The sequence below is a fragment of the Musa acuminata genome, chromosome BXJ3-2 (assembly GCF_036884655.1).
Source record: "Musa acuminata AAA Group cultivar baxijiao chromosome BXJ3-2, Cavendish_Baxijiao_AAA, whole genome shotgun sequence".
Lineage (NCBI taxonomy): Eukaryota > Viridiplantae > Streptophyta > Magnoliopsida > Zingiberales > Musaceae > Musa > Musa acuminata.
In genome coordinates this window covers 25,401,675-25,421,950 of record NC_088350.1, presented here as the reverse complement: position 1 = coordinate 25,421,950, position 20,276 = coordinate 25,401,675, and the positions used below count along the sequence as shown (strand labels likewise).

At 50.2% G+C, this 20,276-nt stretch overlaps 4 protein-coding genes across 5 annotated transcripts; 2 read left to right on the top strand and 2 right to left on the bottom strand.

Moving 5' to 3' along the window:
• Window positions 1–157: 157 nt before the first annotated feature.
• Window positions 158–912, bottom strand: LOC135630832 (uncharacterized). Its single transcript, XM_065138063.1, has one exon. The coding sequence runs from the start codon at window positions 910–912 to the stop codon at window positions 289–291; it is 624 nt and encodes a 207-aa protein (XP_064994135.1). The 3' UTR covers window positions 158–288.
• A 2,357-nt stretch (window positions 913–3,269) lies between these two features.
• On the top strand, window positions 3,270–6,306 carry LOC135631678 (uncharacterized). The gene is made up of 6 exons (XM_065139436.1): window positions 3,270–3,766; window positions 3,986–4,092; window positions 4,843–4,951; window positions 5,046–5,207; window positions 5,465–5,638; window positions 5,970–6,306. Exons 1-6 carry the CDS (start codon window positions 3,413–3,415, stop codon window positions 5,997–5,999), a joined length of 936 nt encoding a protein of 311 aa, XP_064995508.1. The 5' UTR covers window positions 3,270–3,412; the 3' UTR covers window positions 6,000–6,306.
• A 3,277-nt stretch (window positions 6,307–9,583) lies between these two features.
• On the top strand, window positions 9,584–12,181 carry LOC135631550 (uncharacterized). Its single transcript, XM_065139283.1, has one exon. It carries the CDS (start codon window positions 9,584–9,586, stop codon window positions 12,179–12,181), a length of 2,598 nt encoding a protein of 865 aa, XP_064995355.1.
• A 3,839-nt stretch (window positions 12,182–16,020) lies between these two features.
• LOC135631136 (annexin D3-like) lies at window positions 16,021–17,773 on the bottom strand. 2 transcript variants are annotated; one of them, XM_065138572.1, is made up of 6 exons: window positions 17,444–17,770; window positions 17,224–17,369; window positions 16,909–17,136; window positions 16,630–16,842; window positions 16,473–16,562; window positions 16,021–16,390 (listed from the first exon to the last, which is right to left on the bottom strand). In XM_065138572.1, exons 1-6 carry the CDS (start codon window positions 17,649–17,651, stop codon window positions 16,184–16,186), a joined length of 1,092 nt encoding a protein of 363 aa, XP_064994644.1. In that variant the 5' UTR covers window positions 17,652–17,770; the 3' UTR covers window positions 16,021–16,183. The 2 variants fall into 2 exon arrangements, with proteins under 2 accessions (XP_064994644.1, XP_064994643.1); XM_065138571.1 differs by having other exon boundaries at window positions 16,630–17,136; window positions 17,444–17,773.
• Between the last annotated feature and the right edge of the window lie 2,503 nt (window positions 17,774–20,276).

Genomic DNA, 20,276 nt, shown 5'->3' with positions numbered 1-20,276 from the left:
AAGTATAGCCAGCTAAGCTTGTATGACCATATGACTCGGTCTCCCATTCTCGTCTCTGTAACTTCGAATGCCAAGTACACCACAGCTCCAACCACCGCAACGCCGCCACGAGCTCAAAATATGTACGCACCACAACGCATGCAAAGCACAACTCGATCCATTTGCTCGTACACATAATTTACGGTCTTTTCTCTGATATTTTACATTCACAATTCGAAGTCATTGTAATTTGTGTGCTCGCTGTCCTTCTAATCTCCACTGCGACTCGCAGAGGAGTGAAACGGAAGCTTAGCTCGATCTCTTCTCGAATCTCAACAGCCTCGCTGGCGATAACCTAACTTTGGATGGTCTCCTACTCTTGCTCTCCGATATCGTCTCCAGCGCCGGCGACCACGGCCGCCCCCTGCGCCCCACGAGCTGTGCGTAGTGCTTCTGCAACTCGGGCGTGCTACATAACGTCCCACCATCGCCGGCGCCGCTCTTTCTCCCATCTTCGCCCGAGGAGATGACCCTGGCTATGAACTCCGGGGCCACCTTGATGAGCTTCCTCCCGTCCCCGCCCTTCACGTACGCGAACGGACACTGCCCGTCCCCGGCCAGCGACACCTTCGTCGGCGACGGAGACAGCGACGCCAGCGTCGCGGCCGTCAGAGCCTGGTTGGGCCGGAACCGGTCGAGGGGGAGGAGGAAGTAGGTCTGGCCGGGGAGGAGCTCGTCGTCGGCGGAGAGAACCGGGAGGGGGAGGCCGATATAGAAGGAGTTTGCGTGGCAGACGATGCGGCCCGGGAAGCGGATCATGAGCTCGCCGGCGTGCAGCGTCTCCGGCAAGAGCCTGGTGTCGCCGCCCCAGAGGACCAGCTTGACGAGGTCGCGGGAGCTGTGGCTGAAGCAGGTCAGGAATGCTCTGGCCATTACGGATCTGTGCGCGGTTGCAGCGTCGCCGTTGGTGGGTTTTATGGGGATGAGTTGGTGGGTGGATGACTTGGACCGGTCAGCTTTGGGATCCAAGTGGGTCGGTGGTCAGCGGCGACCGAGGATGCAAGTTTGTCAACTCCACACGCACTGATAAAGCTGGGAATATGTCAACGCATCTACGTATAGTCGAATCCAACTCCCGCACGTATCTTATAGTAAGTGAATGCGTCTTCAACCTCTATCTTAAATTGTTTTTGGTCAAATAATTAAATGAAAGATGTTGACGAGGTAAGTTTTGCCCGTTGGATGTGAGTTGTGTTTCCAGAAGGATCCTACGATAACTTGGTGGCACCAAAAATCTGACGGAATCCGCCTGTGATGGTCGATTCAAAACACCAAATCGAGATCAGAAATAAGCGAAGACGAAAGATTTTGTTGAGGATAGCCAAGATTCTTTAAAGATCTAATGACTCATGTGGCAGAGGCTTTTAAAGTAATGATAAGTAAAGTGTTGAAGATTACTATCGAATTAAGCCTTTAGGAGATGACTTTTCCCTAACAAGAAATAAGCACTGTTGCGGATCCAAATACCAAAACGAGAACACACAATATTTGTGGTGGATGATGCATGTTATGACCGTAATATGAGTTGAATTCCGTGGATGCTGATGATGATAGTGATTGGTCCACAAGAACATTGATGCGACATAACATGACTGGAATCTAATGCATCGGCTGTGGTGATATGCCTCCATGTCGGCCCTTCAAACCAAGGGAAACATAAACGGATTCAAACTCGACCTTCTCTCCGATGGTCGAGTTTACTGATGTACATCGAAAGACGAAGAGGATAGGACAGCATTTTACCGATGTAGATCATTCTTCCATGGGGATGTCATTATCGAATGGCACAACGGAGACGATACGAACAAAGACTCTCTCTCTCTCTCTCTCGTTCCCTCTCGCTGTCAATCTTCCCACCTGCTGTGGGCATCCATAAACAAAAGCCTTCCACCACAAATCCAAGCCAAGTGGCGGCATCAAAAGGCTCGGTTTCTACTCCACACATTCGACTGCAACTCTCCGGTCCCCGAGAAGACGTCGCTGCGAGAAGAAACAGCACGGAGCAAGCAAAAGATACCTGAGTTGGGACCTCCTCCTCCGCCTTCTCACAGCCACCACAAATCAGCTGTAGTTGCGGTCGCTACCTCCTCCTCCTTCCTCTGGACTCTACGGTAGCCACAAGTTGGCGGCGTTGGATTCTGCGAACAAGCGTACATCGACCGGCGCTTCGTTGGAGGCCACGGAATGGTGAGTGGCGCCCGTTCCACCGGCCCCACTCCGACAGTTATCTGAAGCATGGAATCAACGCAGGGCTGCTAATCACCGAGGGAGAGAGAGAGAGAGAGAGAGAGAGAGAGAGAGAGAGATCTAAGGGATTGATTTGTAGAGATTATCGAGATGTTAGATCACGACGGATTAGAGGCGCGGAAACAATAAGAGATCGAAAGCGTTCATCTGAAATCTACATGAGATATGAGGACTTTGGAAACCGTCAGAACTAAGTGGAGATTTAATGCATGAAATCTACGTTATTTGGATGTGCTGCGGTTAACGCCGTTGTACCGTTGTGAGTCGATATCTAATTTATCTACGTGGCAGATTCCCTTCTCGGCGAAGAAAATATTTTTAGTATTTTCTCTAGAAAGATTAATTAATCATTTATTTATAATTTCTGCCGTAATTGCGCATATTATCCACCGCAAGATAAAAAAGCATATGGCCATCTTTAATAGGAAAAGATTAAAAGAATATTAATTTTAATTTTTTGGAAAATGAAGCCACACGAACTCGACGATTTCTTTAGATTTAGCGAGCATCCAATGGGAAAAAGGATAAATTTAATATTTAAAATAATGAATTATTATTATTTAATTACTGTCTTAAAAAGGCATGTGAATCTTTGTGGCGTTCGAGTTTTGTGGTGATACTTGTATTTTTAGAAATATTTTCTTTAAATATATTATAATTCTAAAATTTATTTAGAATTTCTTAGCATTTGATGTTTTTTTAGCTTCATTTTTTTTGAATTTTTTGCACTATTTTCTTTCTTTTCTTTTTTTTGGGGGGGTCAAAAGAAGCTCTGATTATGGTTTGAGGAATATTATTTTGTATTATTAAAAACATAAATTTATTTGAGGAAATAAATGATATACATATAAATGATATGTATGTAAATTTATTTGAAGATAAATTTATTTGGGTAAAATTAGAAAAAGCGGGAAAAAGGAAAATAAAAAGGATTCGTTTTACTTCAATATGAATGATATGTATGCATAAAAACACTACCCCCCTTCTTTCTCTCTCCGTTGAACCGAAGAAAGTGAGCGGCCTCTCCTTGTGATGAGAGCGGAGAGGACGAGCAGAGCGGTGCAGAACAGCGGCAGAGGGCGGGAACAAGTTGTTGGCGAAGGAGGAGGAGGAGAGTGGAGGGAAGATGGCTAGGGCTACCAAGGGTTCCCTCACGGTGGCGGTCGCAATTTGCGCGAGGGTTCGAGGCGGAGCCGCACCCTCGCCCACTTCCTTATCTTCATGCCGGAATCTCCACTCCTCTGGGCGCAAGGACGATAGCCGCCGCCAGGAATACTCCACGGGTGCGGCCGCGGCGGTGGAGGTGGAGGGCGGGATCCCAGGCGGTCTGAGACGGTTACCCGGCCGCCAAGGCTGGGATTTGGCCGGAGCAATCGAGTACCTCGAGTACCGGAGGTCCTTGTACGGGGAGATCACGCATAAGGCCCTTCTCGTGGACGCCGTCGGCACCCTCGTTGCTCCCTCCCAGCCCATGGCTCAGGTTTGGCTCTTCTCTCTTCCACATGGGAAGGGAGACTACAAAATCTTCATAAACTTCCAAAAGTTCCCTTTTTTAATTGATATATGATCTTGTTTTGTTGGGATTTGGATTTGGAACTCTGTTTCATTGTGCTTTAGTTCTATATGGAAACGACAGACAGATTGTTCTGTTTTACTTGCAATGGCCTTCATCTTTATCCACCTCTTTGCTTTGTTTCAGATATACAGACAGATCGGGGAGAAATACGGGGTGAAGTATTCTGAAAATGAGATACTGAATCGGTATCGATGGGCCTATGAGCAACCCTGGGGCAGATCAAGGCTGAGGTTTGTCTTCCCATGATAAATCCTTTGATGTTCTTGTTTTGCGGGTCAAATTTGCATGGATTTGTTATGAATTTCATCTCTAATCCTGATCGAGGAACCACCTCCGTTTGGATCTGAGAGGATCTTATTCTTCTTCTGTGTTTCTTCATATTTGCTTTCTAATATCTACTTCGACCTGTTCACCTCAGAATTTAAACATAAGGGTTTCTTATAGCGCCTTGATCTTTCTACTAATCTTGCATTGTCAAATATCTCCCAAGTTTCATGTTTAATCTGAGAGAGCATGACATTTTTCACAAAAGAAATACCAGGTTATTCGAGGAACCATGATAAGATAAAAATTTTATTCGAGAAATATATTTTTTTGGTACTTATGTTTAAGAACTCATTAAAGTAGGCAAACCTGTGGTAGAAATCTAAATCTTGCAACATGCAAGACTGGCAAGATTTCCAAAGACATGGTTGCAGTTAGTGACCTTCACTTAGCTGATGATCTTTCTTTTCCTCTGTTTAACACATCCGAATCTGCTTCTGAACATGCTGATTTTTTTTTTCCTCATCATTTTTTGTGACCATTATAACGTTGTAATGCCAAATGATCTTACTACCTATTTACCTGTTTTAAGATATTCTCAAACTTCATCAAGCATGCATCTATTGAAAAGATGCTCTTGTTCCCTATTTCTGTATTGCGTTTAAGTCTTCCGTGCATGATTCTGAAGTCCATCTTTTTTATGTGCCTGTTATCAGGTATGTGGATGATGGGAGGCCTTTTTGGCAACACATAGTTAGCTCTTCTACAGGCTGTTCTAATTTGGAGTACTTTGAAGAACTCTATAAATATTATACAACTGAGAAGGTATGATTGATTAATCGATTGGATGTCATTATGATCACTACATATTAGTATGATGCTTAGTGAAATTAATGTTTGTTATCATTTTGTTTGTCAGGCTTGGCATATCTGTGACCCTGATGCTGGAAATGCTTTCAGAGCTTTAAGAAAGGCTGGAGTGAAAACAGCTATAGTCTCAAACTTTGATACCCGCTTACGGCCTCTTTTGCAGGCTTTGAAGTGTGATCATTGGTTCGATGCTGTTGCAGTGTCTGCTGAGGTACAAAACTGCCTTTTCTGTTATTTATGGAAATTTGGCTGATTGTGGGTGGTCATTGCAAACTCCTAAAAGTTCTTTTAGGACAAGGATTTTATAACTCGGAGGCAGTGTATTCCTGCCTTGGAGGCTTGAACATTACCAATTCGGATAACCCGTGGTCCTCTGGGCCTCATCTATTTTGCTCTAAATGTTGCTACCACAACAGTGTCAATGCCAGTTCTATCTAGTTTCTTATAAGTGTAGTATTGCTATAACAGGTAGCAGCTGAGAAGCCAAACCCGACTATCTTTCTTAAAGCATGTGAGTTGCTGGGTGTAAAACCCGAGGAAGCAGTTCATGTGGGTGATGATCGCAGGAACGACATATGGGGAGCTAGGGATGCAGGCTGTGATGCATGGTTATGGGGCAGTGATGTTCACTCTTTCAATGAGGTATAATTAATCATTAAATCATGACATGCATAAACCTTGGGAGTTTCATTGTCGATGTATGGAAGATAATTGGTTACTGTTGTGTGCATAAATTGCAGTTATATTGACTGAATACAAAAAATATCAATGTACATGGGTAAGGCCGCTGAAAATTCACGAGGCATTAAATTGGGAAATGGTTTGAAATGGTTATTGTGTTTAAGCTGTTACCTTTTGACGAAAAAGTTGCAGTAGAAAAAGAATTATAACTACACTTTGCTTATCGATTCAACTAAACTATTGTTTGCTCCGACTGCTGCTTGGTGTCTGATTACTCGACTTACTTTTGCAGGTTGCTCAAAGAATCGGCATTCAAGTTTAAGGATTGGCTCCTTCGATTCATCTGTTGTCCATGTAATCTGGTTTTTAGGTAATGTGTGCTGTATCTCGTCCTCTCCTTCGTGTCGGCCCTTTCCATTCTGCAGCGACATAATCTACTTTCTCTGTGATATGTTCAGTACCTCTTTGGCATCAGGTTCCTAGTTTAATTTGTATTAGAAGTTGGAATTACAGTAATAAAAGGCATATGTATCAGGAGAGTGGGGACTCTGTGAACATGCTCTACTCATGACCAGAGAGCTTTGTAGCCATTACTACTTATCTTTGCAAGCAGATTGCCTTTGTTTGTGTCTTCTTGCATCAGCTGAACTTTGAATGCTTTTACTTCCTGACTTGTTTGCTCAATTTATCTTCCTAAGATTATTTTACTAATTTGCGAAATCCAACCCACTGATGAGGGTAATAACGGCGACATGACGCGCCACGACGTCAGCCACGCTTGGACGACACTCTGCCCAAAGAAGACAATAATGCCGACGCGATGTGCGCTGACATCACCTGCTCTCAGACAACGACTTCATCGTTGTCTGACCCAACATGTTTGGCCGAGGCAGAGGAGAGCGACGACCGAGGCACGCCCATGCCCTGCGGCAGTTCGGTTCTTCACGCAATGCCAACAGCAATGTCAGACGCCATCAGAGGTACGATCCTGCTCCTGCGGGCAGGATCATCAGGTAACACTAAACTTTCCTATAAATACCCCCGAGTCCTATACGCGGGGGGGGGGGGCGCGGGGGCGTTTGGAAAAGACAAAGAAAATAGACAACAAACTCCACTCCGCATCGGCTAACTTGATCGTCGGAGGGGTCGGGACGAACGCCTCGGCCCGACCTTTGTGCAAGTGCGAAGCCAGAGGTCCCCTCCGGATGCGCAGGCGAGGAGTTCCAGCCCAGAAGGGACGATTACACCGTCCTGATCGGATACCGCACCCGGCCTCCCCGGCGGGCTTGAGGAGCGCTGTGCAAGATCCCCGCCCATTCAGACCCGAACCAGGCCGTGTTGGCCCCGATGCCATGGCATATAGTTGTTTACACTAACAGATTTGGCGCTAGAGGAAGGGCCCGAATGTCGAGCGATCAGCAGATCCACTTTGACGAACCCGTGGTTGTGGGGTTGCATCCAGTCAGCACCCCGGAAGAACATCCCCCGCGTGATGAACCCCGAGGCGAACGCTCCGCTACAACATCGGAGCGCTACTGGCGGTTGTTCAACGACCCGGGCTTATCGTCGCCCGATGGTGCCCCCGCCGGCCCGTCGCCTGTGTCGCTCGAAGCCTTTCACGACCTCGCTCATCAAGTTCGAGCTCTGATAGGCATGGTGCAAACTATCGTCCCGCTCGTCTCCCAACCGACGCCCCCGCATATGACTCAGCCTTTGCAACAGCGGGAGCCCCCCACTCGGATTCATGCACCACTTCCCGAGCTCCCCACGCAGCCTCGAAATGGATCAGCCCAACTCGGTAACCGAGGGGCGAAAAATACGGTGACTCGCCCGGAACCCGAGGCGCTATCTGTGGACTCAACGAACGCCCTGCGAGCCCAGCTGCGCCTTGTTAGTCAAAGGCTCGACGAAGTACAGCAGGAGGTTCGTAGGTCAAAGGGAGAGCTCGGGGCGAACGGACACCAAGGGTCCCCGTTCGCACCCGAAATACAAGATCAAATGATTCCACCGCACTTCCGGCTCCCTTCGCTGGACGCCTATGACGGCGCCACTGACCCGACCGACCACGTAGCCGCTTTCCGCGCCCAGATGGCGCTATATGGGACTTCTGACGCCTTGATGTGCAGGGCGTTCCCAACGACTTTGAGGGGGCCAGCCCGCGCATGGTACAACGGCCTGAAGACCGGGACCATCACCTCCTTTGACCAGCTCGCCAGAGACTTCGAGCTCAACTTCCTAGCCTACGCTCGACCAAAGTCGTCCGTGGCGTTGCTCCTCGGACTCAACCAAAGAGAGGACAAGCCCCTCTCCCATTTTTTGAGCCGCTTTACGATGCAAATTCAGGGGCTGACGGACGCTCACCCCTCTCTGTTAATGCAGGCATTCATGATAGGCCTGCGACCTTCCCGGTTCTTTTGGTCTCTTGTCGAGCGACCCCCCACCGCGGTACCGGAGATGCTTCAGCGGGCAAGCTAGTTCATCGCCGCAGAAACGTGGATGGCCGAGAGGCGTGAGGAGCACAAGAGGGCCAGGCCAGAGCCACCCCGACAGCAACAATTCGCTGCACCACGGCGCAGGTTGGACAGATCTGACCCACGGACACCAAGGCCCCCTCTCCCCACCTTGGGTTCGTCCCAAACAAAGATATTTCTCCACATAAGGGAGAAGGGACTACTTAAAGATCCCCAGCTGATGAGGAGCCCATGAGAACTTGCAGACCGGTCAAAGTACTACCGTTTCCACCGGCAGAATGGGCATGACATTGAGCAGTGTCGTGAGTTGAAAAGGTAGATCGAGGAGCTTATTCGTAGAGGGCACCTCGGCCAGTACCTTCGGCAGGACAAAGAACTTTCGTCGCGCTCGGAGGGCCCCGTCGAACAACACATCGACGTGATAGCGGGCGGACCCGCATTTGGCGGAAACTCCATGACCGGAAGAAAGGCGTACGCTCGAGCTGCCCCGGCCGAAGCTCTCGGGTGCGGGCCTGAGCCCGCGGTCACTTTCCCGGCCAAGGCATCCGAACAACCCGAGCACGATGATGCACTCGTAATATCGGCCAGGATCGCCAACGCGCAAGTAAGAAGGATCATGGTCGACACCGAGAGCTCGGCCGACGTGCTCTACTTCGATGCCTTCCAAAAACTCGACTTGTCTCGAGAGAGCATGAAGCCGATGTGCTCAGCGCTCACCGGGTTCACCGGTGATTCAATCTCACCGCTGGGGGCAATCACTTTGCCCTTAACCCTTGGAGTCCCGCCGAGGTCGAAGACAGCGATGACCACCTTCTTAGTGGTTGACCTCCCCTCTGCATACAACACCATTCTCGGTCATCCAACCCTCAATAAAGTCAGAGCCGTCGTCTCGACTTACTACCAAACCGTAAAGTTCCCGACCCATGCTGGGGTCGGGGAAGTCACGGGAAGCCCCCGAGAATCCAGGCGTTGCTACCTAACCGCGGTTTCGTTACACAAGAAAGCAAGGGTCGAGCCGCCGCTAGGAGATCCTCGGGAGACGAAGAAACCAACCCCCCATCCTGAGCCAAGGGGATCCACCATCGACTTGCCGCTACTAGAGGGTCGGCCAGACCAGACGGTCAAGATCGGGTAGGAACTGCCAGAACAGGAACGAAAGTGGCTCGTCGGCTTCCTACATGAAAATACCGACGTCTTCGCCTGGTCGCCATCCGACATGACGGGCGTCGATCCGGAGGTCGCGCAACACCACCTCAACATTTCACCCGACGCCCGCCCGGTGAAGCAAAAACCCAGACGGCAGGCCCCTGATCGGCAACTTGTCGTGCGATAAGAGGTGGAACGGCTTCTGATAGCGGGCTTCATAGAAGAAGTCAGATACCCACGATGGCTGTCCAATGTAGTCCTCGTAAAGAAACCCAATGGAAGCTGGAGGATGTGTGTTGATTACACCAGTCTCAACAATGCATGCCCAAAGGATTGCTACCCCCTCCCAAAGGTCGACCAGTTGGTCGATGCAATGGCCGGACACGCTCGCCTCTCATTTATGGACGCATTTTCAGGATACAACCAGATCAGAATGACGCCCGAAGACCAAGGACATACGACCTTTCTCACCGATCAAGGGGTTTACTTTTATAAGGTCATGCCATTCGGACTAAAGAACGCTGGAGCTACGTACCAGAGAACAGTGAACAAGTTGTTCGCCCACCAAATCGGGCGGAACATGGAAGTTTACGTCGACGACATGATTGTAAAAAGCCAAGCGACAGAAACTCACCTTGCCGATCTGGCCGAGACATTCGCCACGCTGCGCAAGTTCGGCATGAGACTCAACCCCGCAAAGTGTGTTTTCGGCGTCACCTCAGGAAAGTTCCTCGGGTTTATCATACACGAAAGAGGGATTGACGCCAACCCGGAGAAGGTCCAGGCAATCATCGATATGCAGTCACCTCGGATGATCAAAGACCTGCAGCGCCTTAACGGGAGGCTCGCTACCCTGTCTCGGTTTCTCGCCCGATCGGGTGATCGCTGCCTCCCATTCTTCCTGGCGCTAAAGAACCCAAAGAACTTCCAATGGACGGCGGAGTGCGAAGAAGCCTTCGGGCAAGTAAAACAACACTTGGCCAGCCTACCCAGACTTGCCTTAGCGTCTTCCGGGGAGAAGCTCGGCCTCTACCTGGCTGCCTCCGGGCATGTAGTCAGTTCCGTCCTGATCAAAGAAATCTCCGGCGAACAGCTACCGGTCTACTACATTAGCCATGTCTTGAACGGGCCCGAGGAACTATACCCACTGGTTGAGAAACTGGCACTGGCGCTTGTGCTGTCAGCCCGGAAGCTGTGCCCCTACTTCCAAGCTCACCCAGTGGAGGTCATCACCGACCAACCACTCCGGCAGATTATGTCTAAGTTTGATGTTGTCGGGCGACTTCTCAAATGGGCGGTGGAGCTCGGCGAGTATGACGTGCAATACGCGCCGAGAACCGCTATCAAAGCCCAGTCCGTGGCCGACTTCATCGCGGAATTAACTCAGATCGAGGACGTGGATCTCGAGCAACCTTCTAAAGGATGGGTCCTGCACGTGGACGGGTCGGCCAACTCGAAGGGCGCCGGCGCGGGGCTGGTGCTACTGGCTCCCGACGGACGATCATTCGAGCGCTCCCTCCGCTTCGGGTTCCAAGCCACCGACAACGAGGCGAAATACGAGGCGCTCCTTGCAGGACTCAGGTTGGCTCCCGAGATGCAAGTGGTTGCCATACGCGTCCTCACCGACTCGCAGTTGGTAGCCGAGCAACTCAGTGGCGGATACGAGGCTCGGGACCCAATCATGGCGAAGTACTTAGCGCAGGAAAAGAACCTGACCGCCAAGTTCTCTCATTTTACATTATCTAATGTCCCCAGGGGCGAGAACGAGCGAGCCGATGCACTGGCTAAGCTGGCATCGAAGTCAACCCCTGAAGCCCGACCCGAAGTCGAGGAGCTCCCTTTCCGTGCCATCGAAATTGCTGCTATGGCCTCGGGCGACGCGCAAACCACATGGGTACAAGAAATGCTACATTTTAAGGGGGATGAGACCCTTCCCCTTGACGAGGTTACGGCTCGGCGCCTACGTCGTACGCAGGCGTGGTACTCCGAGATGGGCGGACAACTCTATAAGCGGTCCTTCTCACGCCCTCTTCTACGGTGCTTGGATCCCGGCGAAGCTCGGTCGGTTCTGGCCGAGGTCCACGAAGGGGTCTGCGGGGAGCACATCGGCGGACGAACCCTGGCGCACAAAATACTTCGCCAAGGGTACTACTGGTCGACTATGTGCCGAGACGCGAAGACTTATGTGCAACGGTGCAGCTCATGCCAGGAGCACGCCCGCGCGCCCCGGCGGCCCACGGTCCCGTTCACCCCCGTCGACTGCGCATGGTCGTTCACACAGTGGGGGTTAGACTTGCTCGGACCTTTCCCACCAGCCTCGGGACAACGGAAATACATCGTCGTGGGATTGGATTACTTCACCAAGTGGGTTGAGGTCGAACCACTGGCGACGACCACGGAGCAACAAATAGAGAAGTTCGTGTGGAGGAGCTTTGTGACTCGGTTTGGCTTGCCCAAGACCATCATTACGGACAATGGGCCTCAGTTCGCCAGCAGAAGATTCCGGGAATTCTGTGCAAGCCACGGGATCCAGCTGAGGTTCAGCTCGGTAGCTTACCCTCAAACGAACGGGCTGCCTGAGGTAATCAATCGATCCATTCTAGACGGGCTCAAAAGAAGAGTATCCACAGCTCGATCGGCTTGGACGGACAAACTCCCGAGCTTCTTATGGTCATTGCTCACCACCCCCAAAACCGCGACTGGAGAGTCCCCATACAGCCTCGCGTTCGGGACCGAAGCTGTCCTACCGTCCGAGGTAGCTATTCCCACCCTTCGAACAAGAAGCTACGACAAGAAAACCACCAACGAAGGACTTCGAGCCGGCCTTGACATACTCGAGGAACGGCGTGCCGACGCACACTTGAAGGCCCTCTCTTATAAAAGTTAAACGACCTGGTCCTTCGCAAGACCGAAGTCAGCAACCCGACCCGAGCGAGGGGGAAGCTGGCCCCCAAATGGGAGGGACCTTATCGGGTCGTCGAGGTAATCCGACCGGGTACATACCGGCTCGCGACAATGGCCGATCTTTCTTTGCCGAGAACATGGAACGTCCAGAACATTAAGAAGTTTTTCGTCCAAGGGAAGAAGAAGTTGGACAACACACAAGAGAAGAAAAATTTTCTTTTTATTTAAAAAATCGGGAATTACAGGACTCGACCTTGACAGCACTCGAGGATTACAAAAAGAGAGAAGAAACGAAGATTACGGGACTTGACCCTGACTCAGTCGAGCCGACCACCAAAAATATTACAAATTTCTGCCCTAACCGTCGGAACCCCCGACGCTATCGTCGAAGGGAACCTCATCCGGCATATCTATGTCTAAGTCCTCGGGGTGCGAGGCAAAAGGATCCAACTCAACTTCAAGCCCGGGGTGGCGCGTTCTGAACCAGCCCAGGGCAATCCAGTACCCGCACTCATAGGTGACATGCCCCGACCGGACCAGCCCGAGCTGGAAGCCCGATGATTGTTTGTAGTCCTCGATTATTTCCTTATCTTTTTCTGGCCGCCGATCCCGCTCGGCAACCAGAGCCTCTGAGGCCCCCTTCGCCTCAACTAGGGTCCCTTCCAGCTTTTGAGTCAGGGTGACCACCTCGTTCCGGGCCAGGCGAGCCTCGGTCTATGTCACCCTTAGGAGCCCTTGAAGACCCTCCTCTTCAGCTGCCTTCGCCTCAGACTTAAGGCGAAGGACCTCCGCCTCCAGCGCCGACGTACGTTGGTCGGCCACCCCTACCTCAGACTTGAGGCGCGTCACCTCCGCCTCGAGCTCCGAGGAGCGCTGCTCGGCTGCTGCAACTGCCTCCGGAGCTGCCCCCGCGCAGACCTCCTCGAGCTGTTTGCGTAGCTCGGCATTCCGGTCGCACAGGATGCCAAGGGCCCGAACCGCGTCACGCACGCGGTCCGCCAACGCCATCGTGTAATGTTGGCCCTGCAGAGGAAAAGTCAGATCCATTCTCGGTCGAGTAGGAAGTCGGGGTCCAATGGCGAGACGCTTACCCACAGCAATGACTTCGCAGATTTGCCTAGCAAGACATCCAAGGGCATGGTATACAGCTCGCGAGCCATATTTGGATGAAGCCCTCCTTGGATGAATGCGGCCGCAGTTTCCCTATCGGCCCATACCCGGGTCCCGCGGGTCAAACCCCCCCCCCCCCCCCCCCCCCCAGCGGGCCGCCAACCTGTCGGAGGGTTGGCCCTCCGAAAGCTCGCCCATCAAGCGCGCCTGGTAGGACTCGTTCGACGCCCCCGTAGGGAGGCGGCACAAGTCCCGAATCGAGGGCTCCCTGTGCGCTTTTCCTGCCCCCTCGTTGCTCGGCCCGGCCTCCCCTCGGCCAAGTCCTCGTCGCCGGTTGCGTGTGCCCGGCTCCACAGCCACTTCACATGCCCGAGCCCTCGGTGGAGTCGGTTTCTTTTGGGCAGCAACCTTGGCCTTCTTCCGGGGACGACCGGCCTCGAGCTCCACCGGCGCCTCCCTCGTATCGATGCCCGGGCCAGCCGAATGACGCGGGGATGTGGTTGACGAAGAGCGCCCTCCGCGCACAGCAGTGAGGTTCACCATTTCTGCACGAAAACGCCGACCTCGGTCAAAACACCAAAAACACGAAAACCTGCCACTACCCTCTTTAAGGCATACCTCGAGGCACCGGGCTCAGACCCGCCTCGACCAACCCTGCCTCGGTCATCTTCCAGATGACTCGGGAGGCCGTGAGGATCTCCTTCAGTCTTCGAAGGGCCTAACGCTCCTCCTCATCCAGGACCGGGGCGGTGTTGTCGACGGCGCGCGCCGCCCATCGGAGCCCAAATTTCCAACCCTCCGGATGGCATACGCAGAAGAAACGCTCCTTCCACCCCTTGTTGCTGGAAGGAACCCCACTGACCCGGAAGCCCGGTCGGGCGGACAGGTAATAACCCCCTGACCCCCTGGATAGACGGAAGCAGGAGAGGAAAAGGGACCGGCTCGGGGGAATCCTATCGTAGTAACATTCCCCCAGGAATGCCACCAGATAGCGCCAGGAATTTGGCGCCATCTGAGAAGGGGAGATACGCCACCACGAGACACATGAGCTTATGACTGGATGGAGAGGGAGGCGTAACCCGGCCTCGAAGGCGTCCAGGGTTAGGGCGAAGCCCCTAGGTATAGGGTCATACGCTCGCTGCCTCGGCTCTGGAGCAATGAGCGTGAATTCCGCCAGGATACCATAACGATCCCGAAGGGAGCCGAGCGACGACTCGCTCACAGTTGAGTCGAGGTCGTGTGGCCACATTAGTGATTCAAGGGCTTTGATAGCCCTTTCCTCGGATGACGAGCGAGAACTCGTCGGCAATGCCCTCTCTCCGACAGTACCGGAAGCGGAAGGCGAGGAAGAAAAGGGCAGAGAAAGAGAAGCCATCCTTACCAAGTCTTGGAAAGGAAGGTAGGGCGGCCGATGGGTATGAAACAAGGTCGCCCGAAGAGAGGGTTGAGCAAATGCAAGTATCAGGACGTGCAGGAAGCCGACGGTGCGCTATTTATAGGCCACATCTCACCAAAACGGCGACCCTTCCTCTCCTGAAGTGCGCTGCGAAGACGCAAACGTCACCTCGCCATAAATATGGCCTGACGTGGCAGCCAACTGTCGCGCGGTGCGAAGTACAGAGGCATTAATCATATCAGCCTCGAAAGCCGGCGACTCCTGAAAGAGACAGCCCCTTGAGCTTCCCCAGGAAGAAAACAACCTGGCCGCTTGCGCCCGCACGTGGCTGAGCAATCGGTCGCTGACCAAAACAAAGTTGCCCCTCGGCCTCATGTCGCCCGAGACCACCTCCTCGGCGCGGCCTGCCCGCCCGAGACGTGCTCCTCGGCCTCATGTCGTCCGAGACCACCTCCTCGGCGCGGCCTGCCCGCCCGAGACGTGCTCCTCGGCCTCATGTCGTCCGAGACCACCTCCTCGGCGCGACTTGCCCACCCGAGACGTGCTCCTCGGCCTCATGTCGCCCGAGACCACCTCCTCGGCGCGGCCTGCCCGCCCGAGACGTGCTCCTCGGCCTCATGTCGTCCGAGACCACCTCCTCGGCGCGGCTTGCCCGCCCGAGATGTGCTCGACCTCATGTCGCCTGAGACTACCACGGTACCGGAGGCTGAAGCCATGCCTCGGACTCCCCCCTATGGCAACAACCGACGCATAGCTTCTTTCGGGGGGGGAATATGATGAGGGTAATAATGGCGACATGACGCGCCACGACGTCAGCCACGCCTGGACGACACTCTGCCCAAATAAGACAATAATGCCGACGCGATGTGCGCTGACGTCACCCGCTCTCAGACAACGACTTCATCGTGTCGTTGTCTGACCCAACACGCTTGGCCGAGGTAGAGGAGAGCGACGACCGAGGCACGCCCATGCCTTGCGGCAGTTCGGTTCTTCACGCAACGCCAACAGCAATGTCAGACGCTATTAGAGGTACGATCCTGCTTCTGCGGGCAGGATCATCAGGTAATACTAAACTTCCCTATAAATACCCCCGAGTCTTATACGCAAGGGGGGGAGACAAAGAAAATAGACAACAAACTCCACTCCGCATCGGCTAACTTGATCGTCGGAGGGGTCTGGCCGAGCGCCTCGGCCCGACCTTTGTGCAGGTGCGAAGCCGGAGGTCCCCTCCGGACGCGCAGGCGAGGAGTTCCAGCCCAGAAGGGACGATTACACCGTCCTGATCGGATACCGCACCCGACCTCCATGGCATACAGTTGTTTACACTAACACCCACCATGCCAAATCTTTATTCCATGTCCAAAAATTGTTTATGTTGTTCATTCCACAAGCCATATATGCTTACACCTTATAAATATACACACATCTTCACATACCTTCACATTTCTCTGAACCTGAAACCATCGGTTGATTGCTATTTCATGCATCCGCAGGGCCGATCAAGGTCAGCAGGAACCTCATGTAGTCCCCCGAGGTGTCGTCCACTACATCATAAATGAGCGTGGTGTTGTATCTCTTCTTGTATTCCTCCTTCACCTTCTTCATGTCGATTTCTGCCCGACTCACCACGGCTCTCGTCAGCGAGTCCTCGTCCGTTCCGAGTCCCACCACCGATCTCCTCACCACCTGCACACCACCAGCAACCATCTCTTCGCCGTCATGGAAACAGGATCACATTTGTTTGCGTGCCATTCTTTGGCCTGCGTACCTCTGCAAAGTGTTTCTCCGGGGACGCTATGCACCAAATGGCAGCCTTCAGCATCGACGCGAACTGACTTCGATCAGCGCCCTCGATGTCCTGTGTTGCAGAGTGTTGGATGAATCGATCTCTCAGAACGTAATCAAGCAGCATCATCTGTACCGACCTCTTCGATGTGTCTTCCATAACCTTCGGTGTACTGCTCGAAGGTTTCCTTCAACTGCGATTTGTTCCTCGTGCTGAGTACGCGGATGACTTCGTCCTGATGCAACTGCTTCTTTTGGACCGCATCGAAGAGCTGAGCTGCCTCATGCTTTGCCAGATCGACGGCGACGTGCTCCTCGGGATAGCGGTAAGAGGTAAGCAGACGCACCAACAGCTGCAGGAATGAAAGATCACTGCTGCTGCTTCCGATACCGATGATGATGATGTCGAGGAGCATTACCAGTCCGAGGGGCTCCGTTGGGGTAATCTTGTGAGCCACATCTTCTTCGATGGAGGAAGCGAAGAGAGAGCAATATGCCTGCCTAACAGCGATCAGATGGTCCGGGGATGAGGCACAGGCGACCTCTATGATCACCCAGAGATGCCTCTCGCCCTTCCTCTTCAGTGCCTTGTTCACCAATTTGGCATCTCTCTCTGCAGGGTCCATGGTCCATAGCATCACTGCGTTCTGCAGCAACACTTAGCTAATTGATGATTTCACTCCTCGATCCTCTTCAACCGATTGCATACTAATCTGAACAAGAGCAAGAGTTACCCTGAAGTCACCGGAGAGCTCGGAGTGGAGGCGATCGAGCAGCGACTCGCCGTAAAGGCTGGCGTAAGCGGCGGCGATGGCCGACCGCTGCGCCGCAGTGCGGTGGCCCAGGATGTCTATGATTGCCTTCTCGTCCGTCCCCCACCCTGTTGTCGTCCGTCAAAAACGAAACCGATCACGCAAACCCTCAGAAAAGAACCATGGATGTCTGTATAGATACCTCGGAAGGCCTTCCGCAGCTTGTGGCCGTCATCTTCCGGGGAAGGAAGAGAAGCTGGGACAGTGACGGTGCCCATCCCTCCTCCCTCTCCCTGTCCGTCCGCGAGCCTATATAAACAAGTTAAGGGGTTGAGCCTCTGGAGGACGAGATGCAATCGTGTGGCGTCGAGGCCGCAGCAATGGCCGTGGCAGCAGCAGCTGTCGGACATCAAAGCTTCCTTTCTCTTCTTCTTCTTATTCTTGGCGAAGCTTCTCGTCTATGTGCTGCGCAAACTAAAAGCCATCAATTATCCTCAATAAGTAGGAAATAGTGGGGGAAACCACGAGCAGCGTCAGCCCTGTTAGTATTCTCATTATATATATATATATTATATATATATATATATATAATGAATTCTATTAATTTAGGTGGTTTGGTTGTTGGTTGAGTTCGAATCGAAGCTATCTAATTTTTATAGGTTTTTTGTTTCTTTTTGTATGTTTTCTTTTGGGGATATCCAATCGAACCAAGTTGTTGAGCTGTTGTTTCACATGTATTTAATTAATTTCTTCTTTTCATATCTATTTTTTTCACTTTGGTCAATAAGTTTTCACATATATAACATAAACCTTAACATAAATGTGAATGTCACCGAATCATATGGTATAAAAGATATTTAAAATGAGAACAATAATTAGTTCCGTTAGTTAAGACTTTGACCGTTTGATGGTAATATCAATTTTTTATTTTTTATTTAAAAATAATAATTTATCTTTATCTACCGGTCAAATCTTATATTGTTATTAAAAATAATTTAATTTACTGCTTAAACTGAGATTAATGCATTTACGGAAAACTAGTAAAAGATTGATGAGTTCAATTATCAACCTGCTTTATATATATATATATATATATATATATATATATATATATATATATATATATATATATATATATATATATATATATATATATCACCTAACATTCATATCTTCGCCGGTGCAGTGGTGGAATTCGAATTGATAGGAGGTATGATGTCTCCGAGGGAAGGCTATGCGCACTTCCCACGTGTTGTGTCTCGATTAAGATGGGATGGCTTCACGACACCTACTAACATGTGTCGCGTCTTGATAGCGATGAATCAGTAAAGGGAAGAAAGCGGACCACAGTGCACATTTTGTAACCACACTTGGAACGCAACATGTCACCGTCTACTGAGGACCACTTCCACGATAATTGGTGGTTGAGTCCCATCATCGCTTCTAGTGGTCAAACATCGAGTTGATGAAGATGAGAGGAGCTAATTTATTAGTCGCATAGTTAGTTACATTTAATATTTTTAATATGTTTATTTTTTAAAAAAAATATATTAATATTTATATAGTTACAAAAATAAAATATTTAGATTTATTTATCTTGACACAATCTATTTTATCAATAAAAATAAAAATAATTTTAATATTTTAGTTGATGGTAACGGACGACGTTAGTGGTGACGGATGACGATGTCACTTAGAGGTCACGAGTGATTGTTGTGAATGAGGAGAGCGACGTTGAGAGATGAGAGCCATTTTACATTTGCATTGGCATCGATACATAATTGCTTGCTGAGTAATAAAATGTCATCGATGTATATCCCAATCAATATTGCTTAACAACTATATTAGTGTCAATACAAGTGCAGAGCGATCATCGTCTCTTGTCATCACTTTTCGTATCTACAATAATTATCTGTGGGCCTCCAGCGATGTTATCGTCTACCACTACAAATACGATTCGTTACTACCAATTAGAATATTAAAATTATTTTTATATTTTTATTGATAAAATCGATGATGTTATGATAAATACATTTAGATGTTTAACTTTCATAGGGATGTTAATATAATTTTTTAAAATATAAAGATCAAAAGACTAAATATAGTTAACTACATGAGGTAATATTACATAATTGGCCCAAATGAAAGACTTAGCTCTCCGGATTTAAATTTACACTATATCAATCCTCGAAAAGGGATATCGATTTTTTTTAATTATCTAAAACTATAAGACAATTTCCATTGTCTAATAGACTAAAAAATAATTCAACTATTTTTTGGTGGAATCATATAGAGATGTGTGTGTTTTTATACCATTATTTATTATTTGACTCATAAAATGGTTGATACATTAATCTCGTAATTCATATACACTGGCTTAAGATGTTTGAGGATAATAAATCAATTTTAATCTTATAAATCAATTCAATTATCCTTCCACATCTGATGTGAAATTAAATTGGACATTCAGTTCTTCAAAGTGAATACACACACACATAATTTGGACTATCGATTGGGTCGGGCGAGTACGGATCAAGATTTGGGCCACTCGTTATCGACTCGAAGTCGAGTCGCATTGAACACGAAATTGGCAATTAAATTGGGCGCGGGCACTGATCGGGCTGGATCGAACGGGTTCGGTTGGACCAGCTTGCCGTGTGATGCCATTCCTCTCTCCATCGATTCGATCGCGGATTCGGAGGCCGGAGGAAGACGAAGCATTCTCTTCTTCCCTCGCATTCTGGGCTTCGTGGGACAGGCGACCCACGCTCGCTCGATCTGATTAAGAAACAAAGACTTCTCTTCTTGGAATTCCGTGGGTTTCCTTTGTTTTTGTGGACTATTAGATGCTTGATGTTTGAGATCCTAATTCGATGGTGATAAGTGGTTGTAAGCTCGAGAGCGAGTTTACTTAGTCGAGATGCAGGCTTTGGATCATTATTCTAGAGAAATTATCTGTTTTGGATGATGAACGTATCCGTACAGTTTTATCATTTTCGGAGTATGAGAGCTTTAAAAGTCGATTCTGAATGTAA